Below are 17,243 nucleotides of genomic sequence, written 5' to 3'. Positions count from 1 at the left end.
CCCACCTGGCCCCAGCTCCTGCCACTCACACGTTCCAGCCCCCACCGCAGCCCTGGGCAGTGCCAGAGGTGCCCAGCCCCACTCAGGGAGCTCCATCTCCCCTCAGGGCGTTTGTGTGACCTGCTCAGCCCGGGGTGTCCAAACTGCTAAAACAGATCGGGTTTTTGTTTGCCGGCGCTGGGAGCTGCTGGGAGAAGGGTGTGATGAGAAACAGCCTCGCTGCTGGCACGGGCAGTGCCCAACACCCCTGTCCCAACAGCCCCGAGGGTGCCAGGGTGGGCTGGGGGTGCTGGGTGTGAGGGGGGCTCCGGGCGGGCACGGGGTGGGCAAAGGGCGTCCAGAACGCGGGGAGGAAATAGTTAATGCCCCTCTCCTCGCAATAGGAAGGGACAAATCCTCTCCCCGGCCCGGCGCCCAAATAAACAGGCGGAGCGTTGCGTAAGGAGGGTGGGAACTGGCCGAGGGTGGGAATTGAACTGTCCGTTCTCCCCGGACGGGTGCTCCAGACACAGCCACAGCCCCAGCTCCAGCTCTGAAAATCAGGCTCTGAAGATCGCCTCTGAACTTTGGGCTCTGAAAATCAGCTTGAAAATCAGGCTCTGAAAATTTTCCCATCTTCAGCCCCATTTCCAGCCCCAGCCCCATCTCCATCTCCAGCCCCATCTCCATCTCCAGCCCCATCTCCAGCCCCAGCCCCATCTCCAGCCCCATCTTCAGCCCCATCCCCACCTCCATCTCCAGCCCCATCCCCATTTCCAGCCCCAGCCCCATCTCCATCTCCATCCCCATTTCCAGCCCCAGCCCCATCTCCATCTCCATCTCCAGCTCCATCCCCATCTCCAGCCGCAGCCCCATCTCCAGCCCCATCTCCATCTCCAGCCCCATCTCCATCTCCAGCCCCAGCCCCATCTCCAGCCCCAGCCCCATCTCCAGCCCCAGCCCCATCTCCAGCCCCATCTCCGCAGCCCCCAGGCCCCCCGTGCCCAGCCCCCGGTCAGGTTTCACCCATCCTGATCCCACCTGCCCTGCCCTGTCCTGGCACCGGTGGCTGCTGTCCCCATGGGCAGTGCCAGGGCAGCCTCTGTGACATTCTGTGTCACCCCTGCAGTCACTGGGGGGGTCTGGGGGGGATGACAGAGGGCAGGAGGTCTCTGGTGACCTCCCTGGGGATCCGAGTCCGTCCATCCCAGCCAGGGGGACGCTGCAGCCCCAGTGGAGCGGGGACAAGGCCGGGAAGGTGCCCGGGATGGTGCAGGAGGGAAGCGGGAGCCGGGATCTGCTCCCAGCGGGCTCCCTCTGCCGACAGCTGCCCTGCCAGGCCACCTCTGCACACCCACCTCGCACCTCCTCCTCCCCTCACCCAAAATTTATACAGGAAAATAAAATAAAATAAAATAAAATAAAATAAAATAAAATAAAATAAAATAAAATAAAATACAAAATAAAACAAAAAACCATAAATAAAAAAATTAAAAAATAAAACAAATTAAAATTTAAAATTAAAATATATAAAATATAAAATAAAATAAATAAAATATAAAATAAAACAAAACAAAACAAAATATAATAAAATAAAAAATAAAATAAAATATAAAATAAAATAAATTAAAATAAAACAAAATAAAATATAAAATATAAAAATAAAAATATTAAAAATATAATATGAAAATGAATATAAAATATTGAATATAAAATAAAACAAAGCAATAAAATAAAACAAAAATAAAGAAAATATAAAGTAAAATAAAGTAAAATAAAATGAAATAAAATATAAAACTCCAGATCCAAAATGTGTCCTCCAGCCCTGAGAAGCTGAACAGCCTCAGGGAGGGAAGTCTGGAGCCCCCCACCCCACCTTCCTGCTGCAGGATCTTGGGAGCATTTCACAACACATAAATATAAATAAAAATGAAATATTTAATTTCCTTTAACAAAACAAAAAAGAGTACCCTTGACAAAGTGCTTTTTTGAGAATCCTCCCCAGTGAGGCGGGAGGGGGAAGGTGTTTGATGGGGGATATGCACGAGAGGAGGGGAAACTGAGGCACGGCGTAGTTGCCTCCACAGTGGCAGCTCCCTGTGCAGGGGCCACCAGCCCCAGGTGTCCCTCAGGGCAGCCTGTACCACCCTGGGAGCCACGGGGCCACCAGGCTGTGCCCTGGGAAGGGTCATCCATGGTGCCAAGGTGTCTGGAGAGCCCTGCCTGCATCCCTGGCACCGTCACCACAGGGACATCGAGGGGATGGGGACAGAGCCACCACTGTGACACTGAGGTGATGGAGAGCAGCTCCAGAGCTGTGGCAAGCAGCAAATCCTGGGATGAGCTGGCAGCTCCTGGTGTGCCCAGCCCTGGCACGGCCCTGGTGTGCCCAGCCCTGCCACTGCCAGTCCCCGTGGGCAGCTGGGGTGGGCAGCAGGCACTGACCCTGGGCAGGGCTCCACCGTGGGGTCAGCAGCATCTCTGCTTGGGCTTGTCGTTGGGAGTGAGCTTGATGGAGTCGGTCAAATAACTCTCCAAAATCCCTTTATACTGGAAGAGAAGCGGACAAGGGAGAGGATGAGCGAGCGCAGCCCCGAGCCGGCCCCGCGGTTCAGCCCTGAGCTTGTGGCTACCGGCAAAATGCAGCAAAAGCCACCTGGAGCAGGGCTTGGGGACACCGATGTCGCCGTGGCACGGCCGCTAGAGGACAGTGCTGGCGCGCTGTGGGTTCCCATCACTGGGAAAAGCACATGGCAATTCCCACTCCTATTGATTTAGGGTCAAACACTGCTGCGTTTCTATTGCCGGGGCTCTCCCTTGCAGCAGGAGCTGCTCCACACGGGAGGATGTGTCAGATAAATCCCGGATTTACCCCAAACCCCCCCCCAGCACAGCTCGGAGCTGCGGGGTGCTCACCGTGCTCAGCGCCTGCTTCGCCAGCGTCTCGAAAGCCTCGGCCACGTTGATGTTGTTCTTGGCGCTGACCTCGAAATAGGGGATGTCCTTCTCCTTGCACCAGGCTGAGGCTGTTTCCTTGGGCACCTGAGGGGTGGGAGGATGGAGCCACAGCTCAGGGATGGGGACAGGGGACAGAGGACCCTCCTCTCCCATCCAGGCACTGCTGGGTGAGCCACAGCTCAGGGATGGGACAGGGGACTCTCCTCAAACTCTGGTGGGATGGGAGGATGGAGCCACAGCTCAGGGATGGGACAGGGACCCTCCTCTCCCACCCAGGCATTGCTGGCTGAGCCACAGATCCGAGATGGGACCCTCCTCACTCATCCAGGCACTGCTGGGTGAGCCACAGCTCAGAAATGGGACAGGGGACCCTCCTCACCCACCCAGGCATTACAGGGATGGGAGGATGGAGCCACAGCTCAGGGAGGGGACAGGGGATGGGATCCTTCTCACCCATCCAGGCACTGCTGGGTGAGCCACAGCTCAGGGAGGGGACAGGGCACCCTCCTCACCCATCCAGGCACTGCTGGGGTGGGAGGATGGAGCCACAGCTCAGGGATTGGACTGAGCACCCTCCTCACCCATCAGGGCACTGCTGGCTGAGCCACAGCTCAGGGATGGCACCCTCCCATCCAGGCACTGCTGGGTGAGGGGGTGCTGGCAGAGCCTGAGGTTGTCACTCCTGCTGCCCCTGCTGGGGACAGTCTGTGCCCCAAAGGGCAGCAGGAGGATGTTGCTCATCCCCTCCCAGAGTGCTGGGGGAGGTGGCAGCTCCTTGCCTGGAGCTCTGGTTTGTGTGAGGACAGGGAAAGGCTGGTGAAGGATCAGCCCTCAGAACCATTAACACCCTACAGCATCCCAGTCATGGAATTGTTTAGGTTGGGAAACACCCTTAAGATCATCAAGTCCAGCACCAAACCATGTCCCCAAGAGTACAACAGCACAAGTTTTAAATCCCTGCAGGGGTGGTGACCCCAGCACTGCTGATCCTGCTGTCCCTGCTCCACCCTTACCTGCCGGTCACTGAGGTCTATCTTGTTCCCCAGCACCACCATGGGGAAATCCTGCTCCCTGGGGATGACCTTCTCCAGGAAATCATCTCTCCAGTTGTCCAGGGCCTCAAAGGACTCCCTGTCTGTCACATCAAAGGCCAGCATGCAGCCGTCCGAGCCTTTGTAGAAGGTCGACACCATGGACCGGAACCGCTCCTGTCCCCCCGTGTCCCAGATCTAGGGCAGAGGAGGGGACGTGACAGGGGCAGGGTGGGTGCTGCAGCCCACAGGAGCAGCTTCAGGGGGTGCTGAGCCCCCAGAGTTCCTGTGGGATTCCAGTGCAGGTCATGGATGCTGAAAATCGGGCACTGAAAATCAGCTCTGAAATTTGGGGTCTGAAAATTTGGCTTTGAAAATCTTACAGAGCCAAAGATTAGCTCTGAAAAATGGGGCTCTGAAAATTGAGCTCTGAAAATCAGGCTCTGAAAATCAGCCCTGAAAAATCAGGCTCCAAAAATTGGGCTCTGAAAATCAGCACTGAAAATAAGGCTCTGAAAATCACCTCTGAAAATTGGGCTTTGAAAATCAGCTCTGAAAATCAGGCTATTAAAATCAGGCTCTGAAAATTGGGCTCTGAAAATCAGGCTCTGAAAATTTGGCTCTGAAAATCAGGCTATTAAAATCAGGCTCTGAAAATTGGGGTCTGAAAATCAGGCTCTGAAAATTGGGGTCTGAAAATCAGGCTCTAAAGATCAAGCTCCAGAAATGGGGCTTTGAAAATCAGGCTCTAAAAATCAGGCTCTGAAAATCGGCACTGAAAATCAGTGCTGAAAATCAGGCTCCAAAAATCGGGCTCTGAAAATCACCTCTGAAAATTGGGCTCTAAAAATCAGGCTTTTAAAATCAGCTCTGAAAATCAGCTTGAAAATCAGGTTCTGAAAATCAAGCTCTGAAAATCAGCTTGAAGATCAGGCTCTGAAAATCAGCTCTGAAATTTGGGCTCTGAAAATCAGCTCTAAAAATCAGCCCTGATAATTGAGCTCTGCACCTCATGACTCCGGTGACATTCAGGCCCAGCAGTCCAGGCTGGGACACACAGCTGGGATCAGGGTGGGCACAGCGGGCAGTGCCAGCTCACCCCGCTCACCTGCAGCTTCAGGGGGGTGCTGTCCACGGGCAGGACCTTGGTGAGGATGCTGGCGCCCAGCGTGGTGCGGTAATCCTCGTAGAACGTCTTGTGCACGTACTGGTGCAGCAGGGAGGTCTTGCCCACGCTGGGGGCGAGCAAAGGGGCATGGTGAGGCTTTGCCCAGCTCAGGGGGCACCCGGCACACTCAGGGGGCTTCCCTCCCTCGCCAGCTCCTTACCCCAGAGCTCCGATGATGATGATCTTCAGATCCACCTTCTTGCTGGCATCCATGGACAGGCGCTGGGGGCGAGAGGGGCACAGGGGGCTGTGGGGATGGCACCTGGGTGAGCCTTGGGGTCCCGTCCCGGGGGTGGCTGTGCTCTCACCGTGCCAGCATCATGCCCGTGCCATGCCAGCGCAGAAAACCCTCCCATGCCAAGCCCGGCCCCCGTCCCCGCCCGCAGCACGCCCGGACTCGCCGCTTCATCACCATTCAAAGCTGCCCGGAGCCGCTTCCCTGCTTCTCCCACCCCCTCTCCAGCGCACTCCCTCCCCCCGGGCCTGGCACGCACGCCTGGGGTCCTGCTGAAAGTTAAATTTATTAAAGAATACCCCAACCAGAAGGAATTCCTTGGTGTCTCAAGCACAGCCCAGAGAGCATCCCCGCCCAGGAGGTCCCCCCAGGATGTGTCCCCATGATGTCCCAGCGTCCTCAAATGCTCTGAACCTGTCCAGGACTCCTGAAACCCCCTCAGGTGGCACCAGCATCCCCCAGCAGCCGCAGCAGTGCCATCCCCACGGCACGGATGGAAACGCTGGCAGCCTCATCGCTGCATTTTTCCCTGATGCGCTGGCCGGCCCTGCGCCATTCCCCCTTGGAACACCAGCGGGGAACTCCCAGCTCTGAAAATCAGCTCTGAAAATCAGCTCTGAAATCAGGCTCTGAAATCAGGCTCCAGGCCCCCCTGCCCTCCGTGCCCAGCCGCGGGCATCATCCCGGGCACAGGCACAGCCACACACAAACTTCCCGCTGCTTCCGCCAGCTTTTGGGGACTCCAGATGTTTCTAAACTCAAAATGGAGTTCCTTCCCTCGCTGCTGCTCCGCGGCTCTGCGCGGCCCCCGGGACTCACCTGCGGAGCACTCACCTGCCGGGCAGGGGCAGCTCCCGGCGCCGCTGCAGCCGGCCCGGGCAGGGGATGGGAGAGGCGAGAGAGGAGGAAGCGGGAAGGGGCGGCCGATCCCGGCCCTCCCGGGAAAGGCGGCTCCGGGGCCCCGCTCCGTGACATCAGCACAAAGGGGCCGAGATGCCGGAGGAGCCGCGGGCGGGCGCCGGGGTGTCCATGGATCTGCCGAGTGTCCCCGGCTCGGGCTCCGATGGGGAAGGAGAACGAGGTTCTGGAGTTTGCGGTGGACTTTTGGCTTCTCCTCTGGCTCAGAATCCCCTCGGTTTCTTTCTGCCTCCGCCCTTTAAAAAGGTTTTCTGACCCTTTATCTCAACAATTCCCGCTGGGGAATTGTTGAGCGGTGAGGACAAAAGCCGGGCGGGGCTGTGGCAGCATCCCTGGAGCCATGGCGGGCTTTGCTCTGATATCGTGGGATGGGATAAACGGATTTGGGAGATATGCATGGGTCAGGAGCGGCTGTGATCCCTCTGAGCTCTTTGTGAATCCTTTTCCAGGCAGGAAAGGGGCAGGGTGGGGATCACGAGCATTTCCAGCCCCTCATGTCACATCCCCGCAGCCCCCAGCCCAGGGCTCCCACCCAGTACCCAGAGAACACCCCAGAAACACCCCAAAAACAGAGAACAGAGATGGTGAGGTCTGCAGGAGGATGTGTTCAATCAGTAAATGGGATTTTGGGGATCTCAGCTGGAGCAATCCCAGCACCAGGCGGGTGCCCAGGGCTCTCTGGAGTGGGAGAACCTGCTTGGCCACGGCTGCAAGGCAGAGCTCTGCTCCCCAACGTGCCAGGGCAGGTTCTGTGCCTTTGCCAAGCATTCTGTAGGATTTGGGCTTTGCAGTGGGAGCGGGGTGTCCCCCATCTACGAACCCTCCCTCATCCTGAACCAGCAGCCCCCAGCTGATGGTGGTCTCGTGCCCAGGTTTTGGTATCCCTGGCTTTTGCTTTTTCACTTCCAGCATTTTTGTAGATTTTTTTTCCCCCCTTGCAGACCCTGATGGGATCTCAGGGAGGATCACTGCATCCAGCAGGACAAACCTTCCTCCCCCTCTTTTCCAGGTGTAATTTTGGGACCTGTCTGGCCAGAAAAATCTGGTTTTCCCCCCAGAGGGCAGGCGCTGGGAGGAGCTGGGCTGAGGCAGGAGAACCCAAGCCAGTTCTCACCAGTGGTGGGTAAAAGGCTGACATTTCCCTGGAGCAGCTCTCTCCTAATCCCCATTTTCAGCCCCTTTTCACCATCCTGCTTCACCTTTGCTCCTGCACAGAGAATTTCTTGTTCAACCTCCCCCCACAACAACTTCTGCCCTCATTCCTCTCGTGTGTCCCTGGTGGGATGGGGGATTGCTCACCCCATCAGATGATCAAAGCCTCTCCACGCTGCTGGGGCTGGGGTTTGTGGTCAATCCCAAACTGCAGCTGATGCCCACGGCCACTTCTGCTTTTGGCCAGGGTGGCTGTACCCACCAGGGTGCATCAGCCTTATCTCTGCCTTTTGTTTGATTTCACAGGAAAAGGGATTTCCCCAAAGCTCCTGCTCTCCTAATCCCCCCTGGGCTGAGGTTCTGCCTGGATGAAGGCAGTGGGAGCAGTGGTGGGGAGGAGGTGGTGGCCAAGGTGTCGCTCTGCAGCTCCAGTGACCGCAGCTTCAGTTCTGTCCTGGCTGCTCCCCCACGTCAGCAGTTCTGAGGAAAAGGCGTGGGGTTTGTGGCCTGTGACTGTGAGGAAAGTGCTGAAACCCAGGCTGGGGCTGGCACAGCCGGGGAACAGGCTGATGGGGACAAGGAGAGGATGGCCTGTGCCCTGCAGGGCCCTGGGAGTGAGGGAAAGGGAAGGAAGCAAAGGGCATCCAAGCGTTCCCGGCACTGCTCAGCCTCCATGGGGGACAGCAGGCTCACTCTTTATTGGGATGCTCGTATTTGTTTGAGCAGCTTCCCCCCTAAACCTGTCAAGAAGGCACAGAATGCCCTGAGATCCCAAAAGCAAAGCACCAGAGCAGTCCTGGGTGACTCCAGGCCAGGCCAGCCCTCACTGCCAGCTGCTCTTTGGGGACACTGGGTGGCCCCTGTCATGCTGGGGGAGCTGGATGCTCCCCCCAGCCCCTGGGCTAGTGCTCAGCAGCACCTTGGCGTGCTAAGGGTTAAGGTGGAAGAGGGACAGGAGAACTTTGTCCAGCAGCCCCAGCACCTTATCTGGGACTGCAGCAGGGGTAAAGTCAACACTGGAAACGTCACAGAGCCCACACTGGTCAGTGGCACAATCAGTGCCTCTGGGCAAGGCAGATATCTCCTTTTATTGCAAACCACAAGCTCAGCTGCAAAGTTTACAACCAGATCTGAGTATTCCAGAGCTCCCAGGCCAGCCCTGAAGGCTGCTCTGCTCTGAGAGGGATGGAGCAGCCACCAGGCTGGGCTGGGACATGGACACTCCAGCAGCCCAGCCCTGGCACTGCTGGCCTCACTGCAGGGTCACTGGGGAAACCAGAGCAAAGGCCTGGATAAAAATAACCTTTCTGTGCTTCCCTTTCTCGCTGCCTCAGGGCGCATCACTCGTGAGCCACTGCCACTCGTGCACTGTCACACTCTGTCACGTGTGCCACGGTGACTCCTGGGGACCCCCATGGCCAGCAGCCCCTCTGCAGCCCCCCACAGCCCCCCACACTTTGAGTCAGCCCTTTTTGCTTTGCCAGCCCTCAGCAGCTGCTTTGCCCTTTTTGCTTCAAGGACCCACCAAGCACAGTTTGCTGTGAGTTCCCCAAAGGAATCAAATGGAAATCACCGGTGCCTCCGGGAGTTTTGTGGCACAGAAAGAGCCCCAGGGTCTTTCCACTCTCCTTGTTTCCTTTTTGTTTACCAGCCCCAGCTGAGGAAAGGTGCATTCCCAGTGCTCCCTGTGCCCCTGCCCTGCCCCTGGGATGGCCACTGCCACCTCCAGGGATTTCTGCTCTACCTGGGCAAAGCATCCCCTTCTTTCTGCCCCTGTGGAAACCCCAGTGCCGTGGATCACCCAGGGAGGAGAGCAGGACATGGGCAAGGAGCATTTAACCCCCAGCATAAAGCTTTGAGATGTGCAGGATTTCTGCAGGGCTGCTGCTGACAGAAGCATGAGAGGTTTGGGTTTATTGACATTTTTATTGGCTCAGGATTTAAAACGAGAAAATGTGCAGAGCAGATCACAGAGCTGCTCAAGACATTTTTATATCACAGTGTCCTGGTGTGGACTGAACCTCTGCTGGACTCTTCACTGCATCCCTGGGGATGTCTTCATCCCCCTGGGGACACCGAGGAGGACAGGGTGACATCCACTGCCCTGCCAGGGTCCGTTCCTCTCCTGCCCCATGGATGTCACAGCCCTAAGGGACAGCAGGGGCCAAGCCCACCATGTTATTCCCCCGGTCGAAGACGGAGTAGAACTGACGGATGAAAACATCTCCCAAAATCCAGAGGGGTCCTGTGGGAGGGGGGATGTCGCTGCCCTGGAAGCCACTGGTGCAGAAGGTCATGCCATCAGCATCCTCCTGGAGGAGAAGTGGAAAGCAAAGCTGGGGATGAAGCCGAGAGCCTCATGCACATGCAAACACCCGGGAATGGCAGTGAAGCAGAAACCAGCAGGGTTTGTCACCCTTGGGGACACACTGCCAGCTCCTGGCGTGGGGCTGGGCCACCTTTGCCACTGGAGCAGCTGGGATTTGGGGTTGGGGGAGGCACAGCCATACCACGAGGGTGTAAGCCTGGGCGCTGAGCGTGTAGGGCAGCCCGTTGATGGTGAAGGTCAGGTCGGGCATCATGCTGAGGTTGCTGCACTCTATGGCGTACTGGAACAGAGCTGGAAGCTCAGGGGCAGCCCAGGGGGTCCCTTCCAGCAGGGAAAGGTCCCCAAGGCTTTGTCCCCTCCTGTCCCCACCCTGGCTCTCACCTCTCCATCCACAGACACAGCCCCAATGAGGTTTTGCAGTTTTTTGATCTCCTTGGTGGGACCCACGATGAGCGACGTCCCGGTGTCCACGATGGCCTGGCAGCCGTTGGCACAGAAGGTCTCTGTCCCACCCAGCTGGATGCTGCAAGAGAAGGAGCAGGAGGGATTTTACACACTCTGCCAGCCCTGCCCTGCCCTGCCCTCCCTCCCTGCCCAGCAGCACTCACGTGTCCAGCTGGATCTGCCAGTAGCCCTGCTGGGTGACTGGCACCCAGTTCAGGGTGCCCGTGAAGCGGGAGGTGTCATAGCCCCCAAAAAGCACCTCTCCTCCCTGGGGGGAGTCAGGGTTCCTGCAGGGAGGAGGACACATGAAGGATTTTTGTCCATTTAGCATGAATTTACCCCGATTTTCTTCCCACACATGCTGCAAGACCAGAGGTGTGGTGCTCAATCTGGTACCAAACCCCCTTCATTATCTCAGAAAAATATTTCTATTTTATCAACCCCTTCTACTCCCTAAAGCAATGCCAGACTCCAAGCAGCATCCCAGAGCAAAGCCATGTCTGTACAAGCTCATGTAGACAGAGAAAAGGGGCAGCTCCACCAAATTTTGGGAGGAGGAGACATGAGGGATTTTTGTCCATTTAGCATGAATTTACCCCAGCTTTCTCCCCACACATGCTGTAAGGCCAGAGGTCTGCAATGCTCAATCTGGTACCAAACCCCCCTTCATGATCTGTATTTTAGCTCCCTAAAGCAATGCCAGGCTCCAAGCAGCATCCCAGAGCAAAGCCACATCCGTACGAGCTCATGTAGACGGAGAAAAGGGGCAGCTCCACCAGATTTTGGGCCATCATGTTGTCGAAGACAGGGGTGACCCCATCCACGGCCAGGGAGGGATAAGCCAGCCCCAGGATCCCATCGAACTCAGCATCCAGGAAGGCTTTTCCCGGCTCACTGATGCTCTCTGCAAACTGCTGGTTGCTCACGGCCAGACCCTCGACCTGCAGGGAGGAGGGGGTTCCATGGGGGGGCCGAGTCCCAGGAAATTGTCCAGAGCAGGAAAACCCAAAGGTCACTCACGGCCACTTGGTCGGATCCGATGATCCCCGTCAGGCTCCCGGTGCCGTACTGGATGGAGAAGGGGGTCCCGATCACCTGGTAGGTGCTGGACTGGGTTGGTTGGAACTTGGTGTGCCCAGCTGGGGAAGGAGATGGGATCTGTCACCAGAAATGGCTTTTTTTGGCATGGTCACAGCTCCCAGGAGCCCCCAGTGAGGCGAAATGATGGCGCAACGTGGTGTCACCAAAACTCCTGGTTATGGGGGCTCTGCTGAGGGATGTGCCGGAGTTTTGAGGGGGGAGAAAACCTCTCCCATTTCAGTCTGATGGAGGGTGGAAGGGCTCTTAGGGAGAGCAGGATCAGCAGCAGTTAATGAGTCCTGAGATGAGCACTGCTGTCCCTGGTTACAGCCAGCAGTCCCATTCTCCAATTCTCTGCAGGATCCAGTCCCATTCCCCAATTCCCTGTGAGATCCAGTCCCATTCCTCAATTCCCTATGAAATCCAGTCCCATTCTCCAATTCCCTGCAGGATCCAGTCCCATTCCCCAATTCCCTGTGAGATCCAGTCCCATTTTGCAATTCCCTGCGGGATCCAATTCCTGCTGGGCTCAGGGATGCTCTGGTCCCTCTGGGCTGTCTTGGGCTGGCTGATCACTGACAGCCCCAAAAAGCCACATTTGTCCCCTGCTGAGCTGCCACCCCCTGCTTTCACCCCTGGATTTCTGTCACTGTTAGGAGGGTTGCCATGGCCTTTTTGGGGTCAGGGGCTCCCCACTCACTGCAGGCTTTGCTGACACAGTAGACAGAAGGCACCCAGAGGTTGGAGGAGCCTGTGTCAAACACCACGGTGAAATTCTGGGGGGGTGTCCCGATGGAGATCTGCCCAAAATACTCCAACTGCCAAAGAGAGGGGGCAGAGAGCACCATGAGCTGCCAGCACAGCCAGAAATGCCAACAGAAATGCCCTGGGGTGTCTGCAGGGTATGGATGGGGCTCAACGTTTGATCTGTGCCGTGCCAGGTGGAATAAAGGAGACAAATATTTAAGGAACAGCAATGGGGATTGAGGACAAAAGGCAGCATGTTGGGTACAGGCCTCTGCATCTTCCTGGCAAGGCTGGGCCCTGAGGGGACCCTCATCACCAGGCAGGGCTTTCGGGATGGGGAAATTGGGGAATGGGGACTGAGGACAAAAGGCAGCATGTTGGGGACAGGTCTCTGCCTCTTCCTGGCATTGCTGGGCCCTGAGGGGACCCTCATCACCAGGCAGGGCTTTGGGGACATGGGATTGTCCTGGGGAGCTCCCTCCACCTCCGTGGAAGGCTCTGCCCTGAAAAACTTGAATTTTGGAGTAAATCTGTCCCCGGTGGGGTGGGCAGAGTGCAGCAGGGAGGGAAGAAGCTGGCAGTGCCTGCCATGAATGCCCTCCCTTGTCCTCCTGCTGACATCCCCGGGGACAAAGGGCCGGGCAGGCAGCGAGCCCTGCCACGCCGGACACTGCCTGGAGCCGCGGGGTTTGTGGGCACTGCTCGGGCAAACTGAGGGCGCTCCCAGCCCTGCTCACGTCCAGGTAGTTGATGAGGGGCTCGTTGGTCTCCGAGAAGGCGGCGCAGTCCTCGCTGCTCGGCGCGTCCCGGGCCCTCCAGAGGTGCGAGAGCTGCCCCCGCTCCCGCAGCAGCTTCCGCAGCGAGCGGCGCCGGCTGAGGGGCACCCTGCGGGAAGGGCCCGGTCAGTGCCCTGAGGGTGCTGTGCCCGCCCTGCGAGCCCGATAACTGCCTGGGTGCTGTGCCCACCCTGAGAGCCCGATAACTGCCTGGGTGCTGTGCCCACCCTGAGGGTGCTGTGCCCACCCTGAGAGCCCGATAACTGCCTGGGTGCTGTGCCCGCCCTGAGGGTGCTGTGCCCACCCTGAGGGTGCTGTGCCCACCCTGAGAGGCCGATAACTGCCATGGGTGCTGTGCCCACCCTGAGGGTGCTGGTCACTGCCATGGGTGCTGGTCACTGCCCTGAGGGTGCTGTGCCCGCCCTGAAGGTGCTGTGCCCATCCTGAGGATGCTGTGCCCACCCTGAGGGTGCTGGTCACTGCCCTGAGGGTGCTGTGCCCGCCCTGAAGGTGCTGTGCCCATCCTGAGGATGCTGTGCCCACCCTGAGGGTGCTGGTCACTGCCATGGGTGCCATGCCCACCCTGAGGGTAATGGGCACTGCCCTGAGGGTGCTGTGCCCGCCATGAGGGTGCTGGTCACTGACATGGGTGCTGTGCCCATCCTGAGGATGCTGTGCCCACCCTGAGGGTGCTGGGCATTGCTGTGGGTGCTGTGCCCACCCTGAGGGTGCTGGGCGCTACCCTGAGGGTGCTGTGCCCACCCTGAGGGCACTGGTCACTGCCATGGGTGCTATGCCCGCCCTGAGGATCCTGGGCACTGCTGTGGGTGCTTCCCCATGTCCTGTGCCCACTCTGACAGTCCTGGACCCTCCTGTGGGTGCTGCCCATATCCTCTGCCCACCCTGAGGGTCCTGGGCACTCATGGAGCTGCTGCCCACGTCCTGTGCCTGCCCTGAGGGTGCTGTGCCCATCCTGAGGGTGCTGGGCACTGCCCTGAGGGTGCTGTGCCCATCCTGAGGGTCCTGGGCACTCATGGAGCTGCTGCCCAGAACTTGTGCCCACCCTGAGGGTCCTGATCACTCCTGTGGGTGCTGCCCATGTCCTGTGCCCACCCTGAAGGCCCTGTTCACTCATGGAGGTGCTGTTCACATCCTGTGCCCACCCTGACGGTTCTGGTCACTCAGGAAGGTGCTGCCCATGTCCTCTGCCCACCCTGAGGGTCCTGGGCACTCCCATGGGTGCTGCCCACATCCTGAGCCCACTCTGAGGGTCCTGGCACTGCCAGGATGGAGGTTCAGAGCCCACATCCCCGCCCTGCAGCAATTTCCAGCCGAGGCACAGCAGAACAGAGGCACTGGACGTGTTTTAGGGCACAGGCAACCAGGAGCTGGCAGGAGAGCATCTAGTTCCTGGCAGTGCCACCCAGGGGAAGGCCCTTGGGGCAGGGCAGGGCGAGCAGGCCAAGGACAATCCAGGCTGCTTTTCTCTGCCCTCTCTGCTTGCACAAACCCCTTCACAGCCCCTCCTGCTGCTGCCAGGCTCTGCCCAGAGGCATGGAGCACCCACAAATCCCAGCGTGGCGCCACCGCTCCGGTACAGGCTGAGCTCTGCCACCCATCACAGCCCTGGCAGTGACCCCCACTCAGACCCTGGGGACCTTGGGGACCTTGGGGACCTTGGGGACCCCCTTACCTCCTCAGGGCGCTGGCCAGGGCCAGGCAGAGCGCGGCGAGGAGCAGCAGGCGCCTCATGGTGTGGATGGTGGCTGTGCCCGCCGCCGTGCCGCTCTTATACCCACGGTGCCAAGCTCGATAAGAGCCCTGCCAGAGTCAACACCGGGCTCGGGCACCCACAATGAATCACTGGCCACAGCCCAGGCGAGGCTGAGCGGGCACTCCGGGGTCACGTTTGCTTTTCTGGGTGAGGACGGCGCTGGGGGGCCTGTGGGAGCAGAGCAGGGCCGGGTTTGGCTGAGTTTGGGGCAGTGGAGATCCCACAGAGGGAGCAGAACGGGGTCTCCATCCCAGCACCAACTCCTTATCCACTGGTGGAAACCCCCCAAAATGCTTTAGAGGAACATTTCCCTTCTCCTTCACCCCACAGCCCCACCCCAAGGAGCTGCCCCATGGCCGTGGGGTGCCCCAAACCCCAACAGCTGCACGGAGGTGCAGGAAAGGGCTGTGTTTGTACCACCGACCTAATTTTAAAAGGCAAAGCCTAATTAGTGATGAACAGCTCGGGAATCCTCAACTTTCCCTTCCAAAGGCCGGGAAGGAGCAGCTTTCCATGGGAAACAGCTCCTGGTGCTCTGCAGGCGTTAACGGGCTCGTCCTCTGTGGGTTTTGTTTTACCCGGCTCTCATTAAAGCCTCAGCGAGTGCAAACAGAAAATGCTGATGAACAAATAAAGCCTTCAGACATGGAGGGAGGCAAGTGGGGGCAGGCACGGATTTTCCTGTTGCCACCATCTCCCAGGCCCTTATTTTTGCATGCTGTCCTTATTTTCCACGGTTTTGGGTGCTAAAGGGGGTGTTCTGCTCAGTGAGCCCCATTCACGTGATTAACAGGCTTTAGCACCGTGCTAATCAATTTTTTGTTTGTCCCAGAGAGCCCTCTTTTATCTAATTAAATTTTTATCTAATTAAAGCCCTCGCCCAGGAAATTAAAGTCCTCATCTGTGAGGCACAGGTACCGACGGTGGCTGGGGACAGCTGAGTCACGTCCTGCTGTCACCGGGATCTTGTGTCCCCATCCCTGGAGATGCTGCCAGGCCTCTCCTCTCCTCAGCTTCGAGGGCAGATCAAGCTTTTAAAAAATCCATCTAATATTTCCCAATATGAGCAGGAAAACGTTGGGCACAGCACAGTTGATGCCGATGGCAAATGCAGCTGTTTTTTGAAAACAAATGAAAATTCCCTTCATTCCCCCACTCTGCAATATTTTTTTTTAACAAGTGGCTTTTATACAAATTTATTCTCTATTTCCCCTTTTGAGATGCAGTTAAATGTACCAGCCTCCCTCCTTGTCCTAATCACATATTCATGGATTAGAAAGAAACTTCCTAAAACAAAAGCAGCTGCAGCAAGTGCCAGATAAGCTGAAAACAGCAAGTGGATTGTTCCAGACATGGTTTATAACCCGAAAATCCTATCAGAAAACCCAGCCTGAAGGGTCACTGGGCTTTGGAGATAAACGTGAGGGTGAGCAGCAGCACAGACACGCCAAACACTCTAAGTGAAATAGTTTATTTTGTGGAAAAGATCCCCCAATTGGATCATCATAATCTGCAAACTCCTGGCAGCAAATTCAGCATTAAAATGGGAAGATGAAAGTCATAACGAGGCCAGAGCTTTCATTTAGAAATTTTTGCAGCTAAGCAAATCTATTTCGACTTTTGAGTTATTTTAGAAGCCATTTTAAAAGCTCAACTCTTAGGAGCACTTCATAATTATTATTTCAAGTAGAACAAAGTGGTGGGGGGATTTTTTCCCCTCTATGTTTTGGGAGCAACTGGGCTGGATTTGCACGGAAAATTGGGTCAAAACGGCTTTGTTTCATACAAATTCCAGCTGTAGCTCAATGTGTGGATTGCAGAGGGGGGAGATGCCCAATTTTCAAGCCTTGGTGTCCCTCAGCTTGGCAGGGCCAGCCTGCTCTGGAGAAATTGAGGAAAGGTGACTCCAGATCCTGCAACATCCCTGGTAAGGAAGGATGGGCTGTGCCAGGCAGGGCCTGTCCCCAGCTGTGTCCCACCCCTCCAGGGCCACACAGTTGGATCAAAAATGGGTTTTGCCCCTTGGGTAGAAAAAATACCTCTCACCAGCTCTGTGTGAAGCACTTTCTTTGTTTCAAAAAACCTGTTCTCAGGCTAAAAACGTGTTATCTGTGTTCCTTCTTACACATTTCCTTTAGTGGAGCCACTGCCCTGGTTGATTCACACTGTGCCCCAGCAGTGTTTTGTAAAAAACCTTTTTTTTCCTGCCTTTATCAGACACTTCTCCCACCTGTTAATCTGTTTATCCACCACCGAGCACTTGAAAGCGCTGCAGCAGCAAACTTTCACCTGAAAAAAAAAATCAACAAACAAGCAAGTTTCAGTTAAATAAACCCCAAAATATTTACCTGGGGTGCAGCAGCTGAGAGGAGAGCAGGACCAACATCTGGTGATGCAGCTGGTGGATGGTGGGAGCATGAAGGGGAATTTGGGAAGTCACCCCAACTTGTGATGCAGCTCCAGGGGTAGGTGATGCTTTTTGAAATCTTCTTTTTGCTTTTAGATAATCCAGGAGGATTCTTTGGGATGTTGTATCCCTGGGGCAGGATTGCTGTGGGCTGGTGGAGATGCTGAAAGGCGAGCAGGCACCGTCCCCATGAGTCAGGCACCTTGGAAAAAAGGGAATTTCTTGTTCCTTTCTGCCAGGGCACT

The 17,243-nt window shown here is 56.7% G+C and overlaps 2 protein-coding genes across 2 annotated transcripts; both read right to left on the bottom strand.

Moving 5' to 3' along the window:
- Positions 1 to 1,899: 1,899 nt before the first annotated feature.
- Positions 1,900 to 5,385, bottom strand: RAB7B (RAB7B, member RAS oncogene family). The gene is made up of 5 exons (XM_058819503.1): positions 5,297 to 5,385; positions 5,077 to 5,203; positions 3,951 to 4,166; positions 2,896 to 3,021; positions 1,900 to 2,529 (listed from the first exon to the last, which is right to left on the bottom strand). The coding sequence occupies exons 1-5, from the start codon at positions 5,347 to 5,349 to the stop codon at positions 2,449 to 2,451; spliced, it is 603 nt and encodes a 200-aa protein (XP_058675486.1). The 5' UTR covers positions 5,350 to 5,385; the 3' UTR covers positions 1,900 to 2,448.
- Positions 5,386 to 9,588: 4,203 nt separating this feature from the next.
- Positions 9,589 to 14,607, bottom strand: CTSE (cathepsin E). Its single transcript, XM_058819380.1, has 9 exons — positions 14,511 to 14,607; positions 12,779 to 12,926; positions 11,995 to 12,112; positions 11,235 to 11,353; positions 10,956 to 11,155; positions 10,379 to 10,501; positions 10,152 to 10,293; positions 9,952 to 10,050; positions 9,589 to 9,753 (listed from the first exon to the last, which is right to left on the bottom strand). Exons 1-9 carry the CDS (start codon positions 14,567 to 14,569, stop codon positions 9,589 to 9,591), a joined length of 1,173 nt encoding a protein of 390 aa, XP_058675363.1. The 5' UTR covers positions 14,570 to 14,607.
- Between the last annotated feature and the right edge of the window lie 2,636 nt (positions 14,608 to 17,243).

Source organism: Ammospiza caudacuta, chromosome 24 (genome assembly GCF_027887145.1).
Source record: "Ammospiza caudacuta isolate bAmmCau1 chromosome 24, bAmmCau1.pri, whole genome shotgun sequence".
Lineage (NCBI taxonomy): Eukaryota > Metazoa > Chordata > Aves > Passeriformes > Passerellidae > Ammospiza > Ammospiza caudacuta.
The sequence above is the reverse complement of the archived record's forward strand: the minus strand, read 5'-3'. Positions and strand labels throughout refer to the sequence as shown.

Coding starts and splice junctions, on each gene's coding strand:
- RAB7B (XM_058819503.1), bottom strand. CDS start 5,349: ATGGATGCCAGCAAGAAGGTGGATCTGAAGATCATCATCATCGGAGCT. Junction 3,022..3,950: donor TAGACCTCAGTGACCGGCAG/GTAAGGGTGGAG, acceptor CCCACCCCTCAG/GTGCCCAAGGAAACAGCCTC. Junction 2,530..2,895: donor CGAAGCAGGCGCTGAGCACG/GTGAGCACCCCG, acceptor CTTCTCTTCCAG/TATAAAGGGATTTTGGAGAG.
- CTSE (XM_058819380.1), bottom strand. CDS start 14,569: ATGAGGCGCCTGCTGCTCCTCGCCGCGCTCTGCCTGGCCCTGGCCAGC. Junction 12,927..14,510: donor CTGGCCAGCGCCCTGAGGAG/GTAAGGGGGTCC, acceptor CCCTTCCCGCAG/GGTGCCCCTCAGCCGGCGCC. Junction 10,502..10,955: donor TTCTCCGTCTACATGAGCTC/GTACGGATGTGG, acceptor TCCTCCCTGCAG/GAACCCTGACTCCCCCCAGG.